Source organism: Bubalus kerabau, chromosome 3 (assembly GCF_029407905.1).
Source record: "Bubalus kerabau isolate K-KA32 ecotype Philippines breed swamp buffalo chromosome 3, PCC_UOA_SB_1v2, whole genome shotgun sequence".
In the NCBI taxonomy this organism is placed as follows: domain Eukaryota; kingdom Metazoa; phylum Chordata; class Mammalia; order Artiodactyla; family Bovidae; genus Bubalus; species Bubalus kerabau.
In genome coordinates, this window is record NC_073626.1 from 144,226,079 (window position 1) to 144,238,779 (window position 12,701).

A 12,701-nucleotide genomic window follows, 5' to 3' on the forward strand; every position below is an offset into this window, starting at 1 on the left:
CCCCACTTAAATAACTATTTCAGTTACTTAGCTTTTACTACTGAACCAGTCCATTGAAAAAATTTACTTTCCAATTAAGGCTCAATCTCTTTTTTCTAATAGCACAAATCTATAATTATTGGATGCTGGGGTAATCAGCTTTATCATAACACTTCTAGAAAGTATAATTATTGACTGTTTCCTTAGATTATAGGAAACAACGCCCTACAATAAAAAAGGGCACTTCTAAACTTTTAATTAGAAATTGTAGATGGGAAGGGAGGGAGGAAAGAGAAAAGAAGGGAAAGAAGAATGCAAGAGACTGAATACAATTAACTTTCTCTGAAAATGTGAATGTATGTACTTGGCTTTGAAGAACTGCAAAATATCAGTCAGGAAAAACTCAAATTATTTACATATATTCAGAAGAATAATCAGATTTCAAACTCAAATCTAAAGATTCTCAGAAATAAAGATTTTTAAATATCACTATTTTGCTAAAGACAGGCAATAAGTAATAACTGCAAATCATATATTTAATTAAATATCAAAGTACCAAATTCCTGATAATGCTGTTTGCATTTTGAGTTAAAACCACTAGATCCCATTCATAATTACTGTACTGACCTCTGCACCCCAAGGAAGCCCAAAAGAGCAAGGTCTGCCTGCTTATTTAGCCGGAGAACACATTCCCAGTAAACGTCCTCCTCACGATCATTATCCAGGGCATACAGCATGAACAGTGGTGGGTAGAGCCGAGGTAGGAGTACAGGAAGCAGTAACCCAGAACCTGTTACCACATAGCTACAAAACATCACAGGGAGACGGAGAACTCTTAACATTAAAACTGAATATAGAATCAAACATGGAGCTTCATTTTCTAGAAATGGAAAGTAAAGGTGGGAAATTTTGAGTAAAGAACTAGTTCTATTACTTCTTTTATGTAAGGAGTTAACATGAGAAGTTTACCTATGGCCCCAGAGTTTTGTCTTGGGTCACCTGTGAATGCTTTTCATAGGCTCAAAATCTAAATGAAAGCCCACTGTGTTTCCATTTTAAGGCTGACTTCTCTGCTGAACTGGGGCAAAATGATCTACTTTGCTCATCAGCCTTTGTGCCTAGTCATCTGTGGTTACAGCTTCATGGCATTTGGCTAACAGAACTTGAGACCTAAAAGAAACCTCAGAGATCACCTAATCCAACCAAACTATTTTAAAAAGAAGGAAACAGATCTAGAGAAAAGAATTTTCCCTGGGATTCTCTGCGTAAGATCACTTGGTTCCCATCCTCTTTCTTCACCATCTCCACCCAGGTCTACTCACCCTGGCTCTGGTGATTCAGATCTGGAATCTGACTTCCCAGTGCAGAAAGATTTCCTTTCGGTCGGCAGAGGGGCAGAGAGAGGAATTGTGCTGCCCTCTTCAGGAAGCTCAGGAAATAAGAACCTAAGGAAGAATAAAACAATCATTATACAGTTACACCTCTAGAGTGAATAAAAAGAGTAAAAACACATTTCCATTATTTAATCCACTTAAGGACCAATTAAATCAAACTTCATATCAATTATTAATGAAAATGCCAATTCCCTTAAGAGTCTTAACTAATGCTTTTTACATAATAAAATTAACAATGTAGCTAATGAATGTGTATGTGTGCTCAGTCCTGTCCCACTCTTTGCGACCCTATGGACTATAGCCTGCCAGGCTCCTCTGTCCATGGGGTTGTCCGGACAAGAATACTGGAGTAGGTTGCCAATTCCTCCTCCAGGGGATCTGCCCCATCCAGGGATTGAACCTGCGTCTCTTGCATCTCCTATACTGGGAGGCAGGTTCTTTACCACTGCACCACCTGGGAAGCCTGACAAAACATAAATACTCAGGGATAAAACTTCCTATTAGACTTAGTCTTCTCCAGGTTTTAGGTTAGGCTAGGTTTTAGAGACACAACTTTGCCTAGAGATTAACTCCAAGTAAGACTCCTATACGTCATACCAAAATTGGTATTAAAAATTTATTTTTAGCTTTCTATTATACTTAATGAGTAAGAAAGACATAAAGGAAATAAGTTACAATGGCTATGAACACAAAGTAAAAATGTGTTTTCACTAATCTACTAAAGGATCTGTGGCATAAAACCATTTTCCTGATGAATAATTTCTGCAATAAAGGGGAACAATCATGATTACAGCTTTCCTCGCAAAGCTGTAATCTCTAGATTCAGGGTGAAGCCACCCAAGCATGAGTGTAAACTAGTATTTCCACACCCTGCTGACATGAAAAGCTCTCTCACCTCACCAGCTGGAAAATTCGCTTAAGGTAGGACTTAATCTCCTTCACAGCCTCCTGCAGTAGCCGCCGGTTGGCTCCCACACCCACGTATGTCATTCTATACACGGCAACCAGAGTCTCCACGAGCCTGCCCAGCGGGTGCAGAGGAGTGTCGCAGGCCTGAACAGGAAGAGAACCGACGCAGCCAGTCCATGTGCACCAACAGCGGAAACAATCAAAATAAACAATTTCATAACGGATAAACAATTTTCAAAGGGCCAAGAGTCTACCTTTTGGACCAGGAATATTTAAATACTTCAACTTCTCTGAAAGCGTTAATTCTACCCAATATAATGGAGTAGAAATCCTTAATCAAAGAATCCTATTAACATTTTGGAAAAATAGCTTTGGATACTGATAGAGAATAACATCATTAAAAGAAAGGTTCTAAGGGAATTCCCTGGCAGTCCGGTGGTTAAGACTCTGCACTTGCACTGCACAGGTTCAATCTCAGGTCGGAGAATCGAGATCCCACATGCTGTGTGGCCCAGCCAAAGGAAAAAAGAAAAGAAAGACAACATACCTTAAATGTCAAGAAAAATACATGAAATGTTACCTTGCAGAAAACTGAATAATGAGAGTTGAAACAGTCACTGTTCAGTTCCCTTGATTTCTCCTAATACTCCTTCCTGCACCCCTACATCAACGCCTGTCATACTTTAAACTGTGGTCTGATTTCACAGGGTTGGAGAAAGAAGCAAAGACAGCATAACCATGGGGTGAGGGTGGGGTGCCTTCTTTATATAACTTTTAGTTTGCTAATGTTACAAACAGAAAGCCATTTTAAACTCTGACCCTAGATGTCCAGGATCCCCTTGAACATCTACAAAACTTATAAATTTCTACCATCATAATCAGCCAATCTTCAGGTGGAAATGTGCTCTTAGCAGTCAGAGAATGAACAAAAGACATTAAGAAAGCAAAAACAGGATATGAGTAACAATAAGGTGAGTACCTCTGAATGATATACTGTGTTAGCTGTATCATTAATTAACAAAACCAGTATGGTTCCGATTCTCATTTACCTTTATTAAGTATTTCTTAATGTCATCGTATTTCTCCACGGAGAAGGCACCAACATGCTGAGGAATGAATTCCAAACTCTCTAGTGTCTGAGTCTGTGAACGACTTAGTATCTCTGGACTATAAAAAGGGAAAAGAAAGCCTATCATATATTTTAAGAAAGCAAGATAATTTTAAGTGCACATGAAGCTCTATTAAGGATGAAATGGAGCAACCATCACAGTGTTCAGACAAATGTACTTATAACTTGTAACTGTCCTGCATTAGATTTATATGTTATTCAAAATAGCACTTAATGTTACTCCACACAAACCACAATAAATTAATGAAAATGTTGTGCCAATATAAACCCTGGTGTAGAAAAATACTCTAATACTGTTGTAAAATACTGTAATGTAGTATGTGTAATAGCCTCAAGAGAAAACCGGTGACAGACTTGTTAGTGACGATAGAAATGGAATAAAGGGGAGAGGGAGAGCTAAAGAATGAAGGAAAACAAATCAAAGGGCAAAGGGTGAAATGGAAATGAGCTCAAGATGTAAGGGGATAATGCGGACACTACAACAGGTGGTGGGGTACGCACACAGTGGGTAAAGGGAAGCTTCGGATGAAGAGGTTAAGACAAAACACATACCAGTCATCAACTGAAATTTTTCGTATTGCCACTCTATCATTAGATTACAATCAATGAGAAATTAGAAACAGTGCACAATTAACATTGATACTATTTTAATAGTATCAATGAACAAATAAGATCTTTGTGGCAGCAATGTGTTTTACACAAAAGTTCATTCATTCTCACTTCTTGGAAATACCCAACAAAAGTTAACCAAGGTTAACTGGAGGACTCAAGTCTCAGTGTCTTGGCCCAGGGGCTCTATCAAGTGAAGGCTGACCAACTACATCCCATAAGGACACATCCACAGCTTTAATCAATCCTGGGAGTTTCCATTTCTTTCACTGATACAGTAGGAGATAAAAATCATAAACTTCATGAATGAAACACTATAATCAATTCCCATTGATCCCCAATACAGGAAAAAACAAAACCAAACCTTTCTATACTGCAGGGATTAGCAAGTTCTTTAGATTCAAATGCTTATCAGTGCTTGTGGAAGTGACTGGCCAAGTTACATACAGAAATATGAAGAATGGCAGATGGAAAAGAAAAGCAGGAAAAAGAAAAAGGAAGAAAATAAGAAAAAGAAAGAAATGAAAAGTACATCTGTAATTTTTCTTTCAGCACTTCCAAATCATTGTGCCTCTTCCTTTTGGCCACCAAGGTTTCTGACAACAAAGACGCAGCCATTTGAACTGAAATTGCCATATATATGCAATGCATAATTCTTCTGAAACTGCTTTCAAGATTTTTTCTTCCAATTTGAATATGACATGTCTGTGCATGGATATCTGCTTTTTTTCTAGGATGAAGTTTGTTTGGCTTCTTGAATGTGCAGGTTTATGTACTGGGCTTTCACCAAACTTGGGAGTTTTCAATCACTTCTTATTCAAATATTTTTCAGCTCTGCAATTTTTCTCCTTTCCTTCTGGGATTCCAAGGATACAAATATTAGACTCTCAGGTCCTTAGAGCTCTGTTCACTTTTTTTTTTCACACTCTGTTGTTCAGCTTAAATAATTTCTATTAGTCTATTTTCAAGTTTACTGACTCTTCTGCTGTCATTTCCTATCTGCTACTGAGTCCACACAATGATTTTTTAAATTCTGCTTACTGTATTTTTCATTTCAAAAATTTTGATTTGGTTCTTCTTTATATCCTCTATTTCTTTGCAGGTACTTACAATTTTAACATTGCTTCAAGGATATTTATAATTGCTCATCTGAATGTTTTATAATAGCTCCTTTAAAGTTCTTGTAATATAATTCCAAAATCTAGGTTAGGGGGTCATGGATATCTGTTGATTATCTTCCCCTAAATGAGTTGAGATTTTCATGGTTCTTTGATTGCCAAGTAATTCTAGTTTATTTCCTGGACATTTTGAGTATTAAGCTATGAGATTCTGGGTCCTGTTTATATCCTATTGAGGATGTTAACATCCAAAACATAGTAAACATAGAACTGAAACTGTTGTCTTTACAAGGACCTGCTTATGAAGCTGGCCCTTGGGTGGCACCTGGGAACTAAATCCGCTATACGAATATGAAGCATTTCCTAACATAGGGTATTGTGGCGCTGCCCGTAAACTGTTAACAAAGTGATTTACGGTGAACATGTGCTTCCTTCCGGGACTGTGGGATTTTGGTAGCTGGTAGGCTTAAGATGCCTATGTGACCAGTCCCCATAAAAACCTGGGGCAGTTCATCTCTAACGGGCTTCACTGAGCAGAAATACTGTTTGTGTGGCTGCATTTTACTGCCTGGGGGAGAGTGTGCTGTGTGTGACCCCTCAGAGAAGAGGCAGAGCACGGGAAGCTTGCACATGGATTCCTCCAGACTCGGCTTGTGTCTTCTTCCCTTATGATTGGCTGTGGAGCCTTACTGTGTTGCTGGAACAACTCTTACCTGTGAGTACAACTATATGTTGAGTCATATTATGAGTCCCTCTAGTGAATCACTGAATGTGTAGGTGACCTTAGGAGTCTCTCAAACAGCTGGTATTTTTGTTTCTGCTGTCTGTCTGTGGGCTGTGGTTCCAGTGTTAGCCCAATTCCCATGGACTATGCAGCCCTGTCTGGGTCTGTTCCATGAGTACCACTCAAGTGTCAGTCTGGGACCTAGGTGGACTGCTTAGCTAATTAGAATCAAATCCACACATGAACAGGTATGGGGTGAGTCCAGGAGTTCATACACAACTTATCAGGGTTGCTTTCCAAAGTTCCTCTCTCTCCATGACCTCCCCAGCATTTTCTGATTCCCCCTGTAGGTAAGTCTTTCAGCCTGAAATTACCCACTTCCATAAAGTGGTGGGAGGACAGAGAGAGAAGCCAACATAGCAGTAAGATTTGGCCCTAACTCCTGGACCTGATGATCCATTAAGGGAGAAGAAGGGTCCACACCGTAAGGGTCCTGGCTCCTCCAAGCACTCCTGGCTGCTCCAGCTGGTGCATCGCTGTCCTGCCACAGAAGTGCCTGTAGGCTGAGGCATGAGAAAGTGGAGAAGGAGAGAGAAAACCCAGCGTTCCTCCTCCACTCTTTCTGAGCTCTAGGAGTCTCTGGCATCTTGAGCCAGAAATAGAGCGGTTTTTCTGGATCCCCACACCACAGTGTGCACTTCTAGTTTCAAGTTATACTGAGTTCAAGCTGAGGAACATGGAGGTTAAAAAACTTATAAACTCTCCACTGGTTGGGTGGCACTTTGAATTCAGGTGTTCTCCCCCAATAATCTGCTGACATGTACTCTTCAGAGTTTTGAATAGCTCACCACGTATTCTGCCTACATTTTATATTAATAGTTGAGTTCAGTAGAAGACACAGGGAGGCGTGTTTTATCCATCCTTACCCAGAAGTACATCACTGACTTCTAAATTGTACTTAAAACCTAAATGTGGAAATCCTTAACCTACTCGCTTTAGGTTTCGTCTTCTACCAGCCTCTATGCTGGGCAGGCATCCACGCACCTGTCTCTGTGTTGGCGCCGATTGGTGGTCAGGGCCACAGCAATATTGTCCCACGCTTTCCAAACTTCCCCTTGGCCTGGGTTCTCACAGCCGAGCTGATGCCAACATTCATCAAACACGGCTTTCCACTTCTCATCAGCCGGCACCGCCAGGTTTCCAAGCTTCCTGCTAATAAGGTTATGTCAACCTTTTATTGATCACTTATTTTTGTGCAAATATCCTAAGAAACAGAAACTTTCTAGTAATATACGAACTATAAATACTCCTATGACAAAAGCTGCCGAAGTTGATAGTGGCTCTGTTGTTTAAAGACTGAATAAGAAGTGTAAAGGGATGGTTTTTAGCTACTTAGTGTTTATTAGATACTAAACTGTATGAACTGTTAAGTATGAAGCACATCAGACTTGTCTCCTTTGCTTTCTACATTTCTACAGAATTGATTTTGAAAAACCGATTCCTGCTAAAAAGAGAAGTTTCTGTGCCTTGCATATCTCACAATGAGAACTGTAAAATACATTATGCACTGGGTTCTAAAAATACTCTTTAAGAATAAACATGCTACAGAAAGTATATCATGCTCCCAAGAAAACAAAGAATCTGAGATGCTATCAAAATAAAAAAACAAAGCAGAAGCTGGAATCAGTAAAGGAAAATAAACGTGCCAAAAACCTAGAGAAAGAACACAATACACTTAGAGACCTTGATTTTTCCCCATATATGCAGCGTATACTATTCCACTTATTGTATCTATAGGGCTGATCTTTACTTTTCAAAATCAAGTTGTGCAGGGCTTCCATTTTAAAAGGTTCTCCTTCGATCAATTTGGATACCTAATACCATTAACAGTAAGATTATTCCTGCACACAGAACTTCCGTCAGTTTAAACATTTATGCTCTGAGGCTATAATCGAAGATAAGACTATAGATTTAGCTATCTGTAGCAGTGTCAGTTTACAATTCAGGGTTATACACTACTTACAAAAACAGACTTTAAAAACTTGTTCTGCATTTGAAATATTAACCAGTTTTCACAAAAGCGAGACAACTCAAAATGTTCAATAATTAATCCATAATTAATACTCATTACTCACAAAGCTTTAGGTCGGTCTTTATCACTCTCATACAGACTAGGCTTGAAGTATGTTCCAGTGATTTTGATCCCAGATCCCCATTCTCCACTAAAATAACCTTCAATGTAATCTCCATTTGGCATAGTCAGTGTTCCCTAGGTAATGGTAGAGAAAATGTGGAATTACAAGAAGTACTTCCAGTCTTAAAAATCTAGGTGGGGGGAGGGGGGTAAAAAAAAAAAAGAAAAAGCACTACATGGTTGGCATTTTCACTTTTAACTAGTCCCTAATCCTTAAAAAAAAATGTATGTACATGTATGTGCAAAAAGAGTATATGAAAATAACCCATGGGTTAAAGAAAAAGAAATAACAAGAAAAATTGTTAAAATACATTGAGTTGTAAAAAATGAATACACAACTTATCTAAATTGATGCAATGCTACAAAAGCAGTGCTTAGAGGCAAATTTAAAACTGTAAATGTCTGTATTATTAAAAAAAAAAGACCTGAAATCAATATTCTAAAATTCCACCTCACAAAATTAGAAAAAAGCAAACTAAACCCAAAGCAAGAAGATACTAAATATTAGAGTAAAAATCAATGAGCAAGAAAATAAGAGATAAAAAAACAATGAAACCAAAAGTTGTTTCTTTGAAAAGATACGAAAACTTGACACACATTTAACTGGATTGACTAAGAAACAAAGACCAATACTTAACTAGATTGATCAAGGAAAAGAGAGGACATAAAATTAGAAAATCAACAGAGGATATTAAAATGCAATAAGCTATAAACAAGTAAATTCTTAAAATGTCAAAATATTTGAATATATACATTTCACCAAAGAAGACAGATGAATTCCTAGTAAGTACTTGAAGATATGCTCTATAATGAGATTATTAGTCACTAGGGAAATGTTAATTAAAACCATGAGGTTTCAGTTCACATCCACTAGAATGACAAAGAGGAAAAAAAGAAAATAAAACGTATTGGCAAATGTGTGAAGAAATTAGAATCCTTATACATTGACTATAGGAATGTAAAATGATGCAGCCACTGTGGAAGATAGTTTGGCCATTTCTTAACATGTTAAACATCAATTTTCCATAAACCCAGCAACTGTACTACTAGGTATCCACCTGAGAGAAATGAGAACACGTGTTCACACAGAAGTTTTAAGTGGAAACGGAAAACAGAAACAAACTCAGAGAGAAAACAAACCTGTGGTTTTCAAATAGGAATGGACAGGACATGGACAAATTAGTGGTATGGGATTAACAGACACAAAGTACTATGTACACAGTAGATAAGCAACAAGGATATACTGTGCAGCACAGGGAATTATACCCATTATCTTGCAATAACCTATAATAGGGGCAAAATCTGCAAAAATACTGAGTAGTCATGGTGTACACCTGAAACTAACACAATACTACAGATCAATCATATTTCAATTTAAAAAAGAAGAAAAGAAGTTGTAGTTAACTTCACTATACACAATAGCCTAAAGTTGAAAACAGTCTGAAGTTGAAAATAATCCAATGCCCATCAACTGGTGAAGGGACAAACGAAATGTGGTTTTGGGATGCTGTTCAGCAATAAAAAAGGAATAAAGTATTGCACATGCCACAATATGTAAAAATCTCACAAACATGCTAAGTGTGAGAAGCCACACAAAAGAAAACCCTTGTTGCATGATTCCAATTACATGAAAGGACCTGAAAGGGCAAATCTATAAAGTTCATCAGAGGTCATCTGGGACTGGAAGTAGAACCAGGGAATGACTATAACCGGGCAGGAGATGGTGATGGAAATGATCTCAAACTGGATCATGGTAAGAGATCAGTCCTGGGAGTTCACTGGAAGGACTGATGTTGAAGCTGAAACTCCAATACTTTAGCCACCTGATGCAAGAGCTGACTCATTGGAAAAGACCCTGATGCTGGAAAAGATTGAGGGCAGGAGGAAAAGGGGACGAAAGAGGATGAGATGGTTGGATGGCATCACTGACTCAATGGACATGGGTTTGGGTGGACTCCAGGAGTTGGTGATGGACAGGGAGGCCTGGCGTGCTGCAGTTCATGGGGTCACAAAGAGTCGGACACGACTGAGTGACTGAACTGAACTGAACTGAATGGTTGTACAACTCTGCATACGTACTAAAAAATCACTGAAATGCACACTTGAAACAGGTAAATTTTATTGGAGGTTAGCTTTTTTAAAGATCAAGAAAAAAATCAGTAAAAGATTATTAAGAGAGAGAAAGAAGTTTCCAACCTTTCCACTGAGGGTCCAGTCATCTGAAAATTCCCCTTCATAGATAGTATCATCTTCAGAAAGTAAAACCCCATTTCCCTATGTGAAGAAAAAAAACAAAAATCACAACACATAAAACATAGGGTAACTTAGGGTAACACCTAACTTAGGGTATCTGTAGCCACATCCTCCAAAGCCTTACATAATCTTAAAAAAAAAGATAAGAAAAATTGTATTAGGGAAGGTGGAACATTAATAAAAAGATGACTTAAAAATTAAGGACTAGGAGTTTTTAAAAGTCAATCGTAACTATATGCAAAACATTCCACTCACCATCATTTTATTAAGATGGAAGTTGCCTTCATAGTATAAACCAAACTGGGTAACTACTACACCATTGCCTTGGCATACATCATCTTGCCACAGTCCCATATACTTCTCACCTCTGCAGAGAAACAGAAAAAAAAATTAAAAATAGAAATTAAAAAAAAAAGGAAATGAAATTAAAAAATCAATCATGATAAGGATGAGGTAGGGAAAAAACAATGATCACATGGAAGATAACCAAGCATCACCCCTAGGTTAGTATCTGTCCCATTTCACTAATTAAAGTGTTAATGCTGTCTCCTCCAACATGGGAGAATGTGACTGCAAAACACATCCCACTCTGAGCACTGTCCTCTCAGGAACTGGTGGCTCAGATGATAAAGAATCTGCCTGCAACTCGGGAGATCTGGGTTCAAACCCTGGGTTGGGAAGATCCCCTGGAGAAGGGAATGGCTACCCACTCCTGTATTCTGGCCTGGAGAATTCCACAGACAGAGGAGCATGGTGGGCTACAGTCCATGGGGTTGCAAAGAGTCAGACACAACTGAGTGATTAACACACACATACTACCAGACACAGATCTGTATATATTTTCAGGGCTTCCTTGATAATTATAAAATATTTAATTAATGCCAGAATTCAACTCGAAACAATGTCACTCAAGAGGTGAACTTAAACCTACGCACAATTTTTCTTATCCAAAATTTATTGACTCAAATGGGGTTTATCAAAAAATAAGGCTCATTCTTCCACCTATTCAAACTCAGAGAAATCTTACTAATCTCCACTAAAAAAATCAAATGAGTACAAATTACCTGTTAAATAACCATGGATTTTAGTAACTACAGCAAAAAATTTTCAATCCCACATTATGAGAATAACATGTGTGTGCTAAGTTGCTTCAGTTGTGTCCAACTCTATGTGACCCTATGGACTACAGCTCACCAGGCTCCTCTGTCCAAGGAATTCTCCAGACAAGAATACTGGAGTGGGTTGCTATGCCCTCCTCCAGGGCACGAGATCAAACCCACGTCTCTTACGTCTCCTGCACTCGCAGGCAGGTTCTTTACCACCAGCAATACCTGGGAAGCCCCAACAATAACATGAGGGGGAGATTATATATTCAGTCTAAAAGCAAATCAGGCCAAACCAGATACAGAGGCAAAAGAACTATATTCCTCCCCAAAGTTTAGTTCATTGAATTTAACCAAGTTTGATTCCTGGGTGGCTGGCATGGTAACAAGTCAGAGGCTTGACAGGAACAACTACATAGAAAGGTGTTTAGATACTATTTCATAATCCCAAAAGGGAATTTCCACTGATCTTGCTAACTTTTTATTCCTATTATCTACTGACTGCATTAAAGGTTTCTCTTTGTATAATAGTCAGATTTGGTAGCCCCTTTGAAACATGAAAAGCTTTGTATGGGTAAAGCTTTAAGGAAAATCATACCAATGTTAATTTTTAATGATCCAGATCTTGTATAGAAGTAATCTGTTGTTTGGTTCACAACCGAATGAATAAAATGACACCTGACAACTCTGTTTTCTTATTAAAAATGTTCTCAGTATTGTCCAATTAATACACTTAGCCTTCATAAAATCATCTTTTTTTAGAGATGAATAGGAACCTTATCCTCTCAACTAAACTGTGAGAGTAGAAACAGAATACTGTACCTCGTGATATCATCAAAGACACCATATCCTGCTTTCTTATCCATTACCCACTGGCCAATGAACATACTGGGAGAAGAGGAAGTCAGCTTGCCGCTTCGCAGGAGACCATGACCATGACGCATATTATCTTGAAAACAGCCTTCAAACACTTCACCAGAGGCGTAACTGTGGTTAGAAAGAATGGATAAAGATCACAAGCATACTGAATTCTGATGCTCATTTTTACAAAGTTTAGGAAATTCAAAATTATACTCATGTCTCACTGGTATTTGTTTATTTATATGGCTATTTTTCACCATCAAAAATCTCACTTTTGAATGACTGAGTTTAAGAAGCTGAAGATATTATAGGGGGAATTTTATGCTAACATGGGGGAAAATGTGTCCCTTATGGGAAAATGAAATAATGGGTAATCTCTGGAAGAATGACAGGTTTTATCCATACTACTACTACTACTACTAAGTCGC

At 38.2% G+C, this 12,701-nt stretch overlaps 1 protein-coding gene across 4 annotated transcripts in view; it reads right to left on the reverse strand.

Moving 5' to 3' along the window:
• The window catches only part of ALS2 (alsin Rho guanine nucleotide exchange factor ALS2), a 60,367-nt gene that overhangs the window by 3,328 nt on the left and 44,338 nt on the right, over positions 1-12,701 (reverse strand). For 3 of the 4 annotated variants that reach the window (XM_055573107.1, XM_055573109.1, XM_055573106.1), the window contains 9 exons: positions 12,235-12,399; positions 10,565-10,676; positions 10,253-10,330; positions 7,998-8,131; positions 6,907-7,074; positions 3,332-3,449; positions 2,269-2,426; positions 1,302-1,424; positions 607-783 (listed from right to left, as the gene is read on the reverse strand). In XM_055573107.1, the coding sequence (XP_055429082.1) occupies positions 607-783; positions 1,302-1,424; positions 2,269-2,426; positions 3,332-3,449; positions 6,907-7,074; positions 7,998-8,131; positions 10,253-10,330; positions 10,565-10,676; positions 12,235-12,399 (1,233 nt within the window). The remainder of the gene's footprint in view (positions 1-606; positions 784-1,301; positions 1,425-2,268; positions 2,427-3,331; positions 3,450-6,906; positions 7,075-7,997; positions 8,132-10,252; positions 10,331-10,564; positions 10,677-12,234; positions 12,400-12,701) is intronic. The other variant, XM_055573108.1, reaches the window with a different exon arrangement.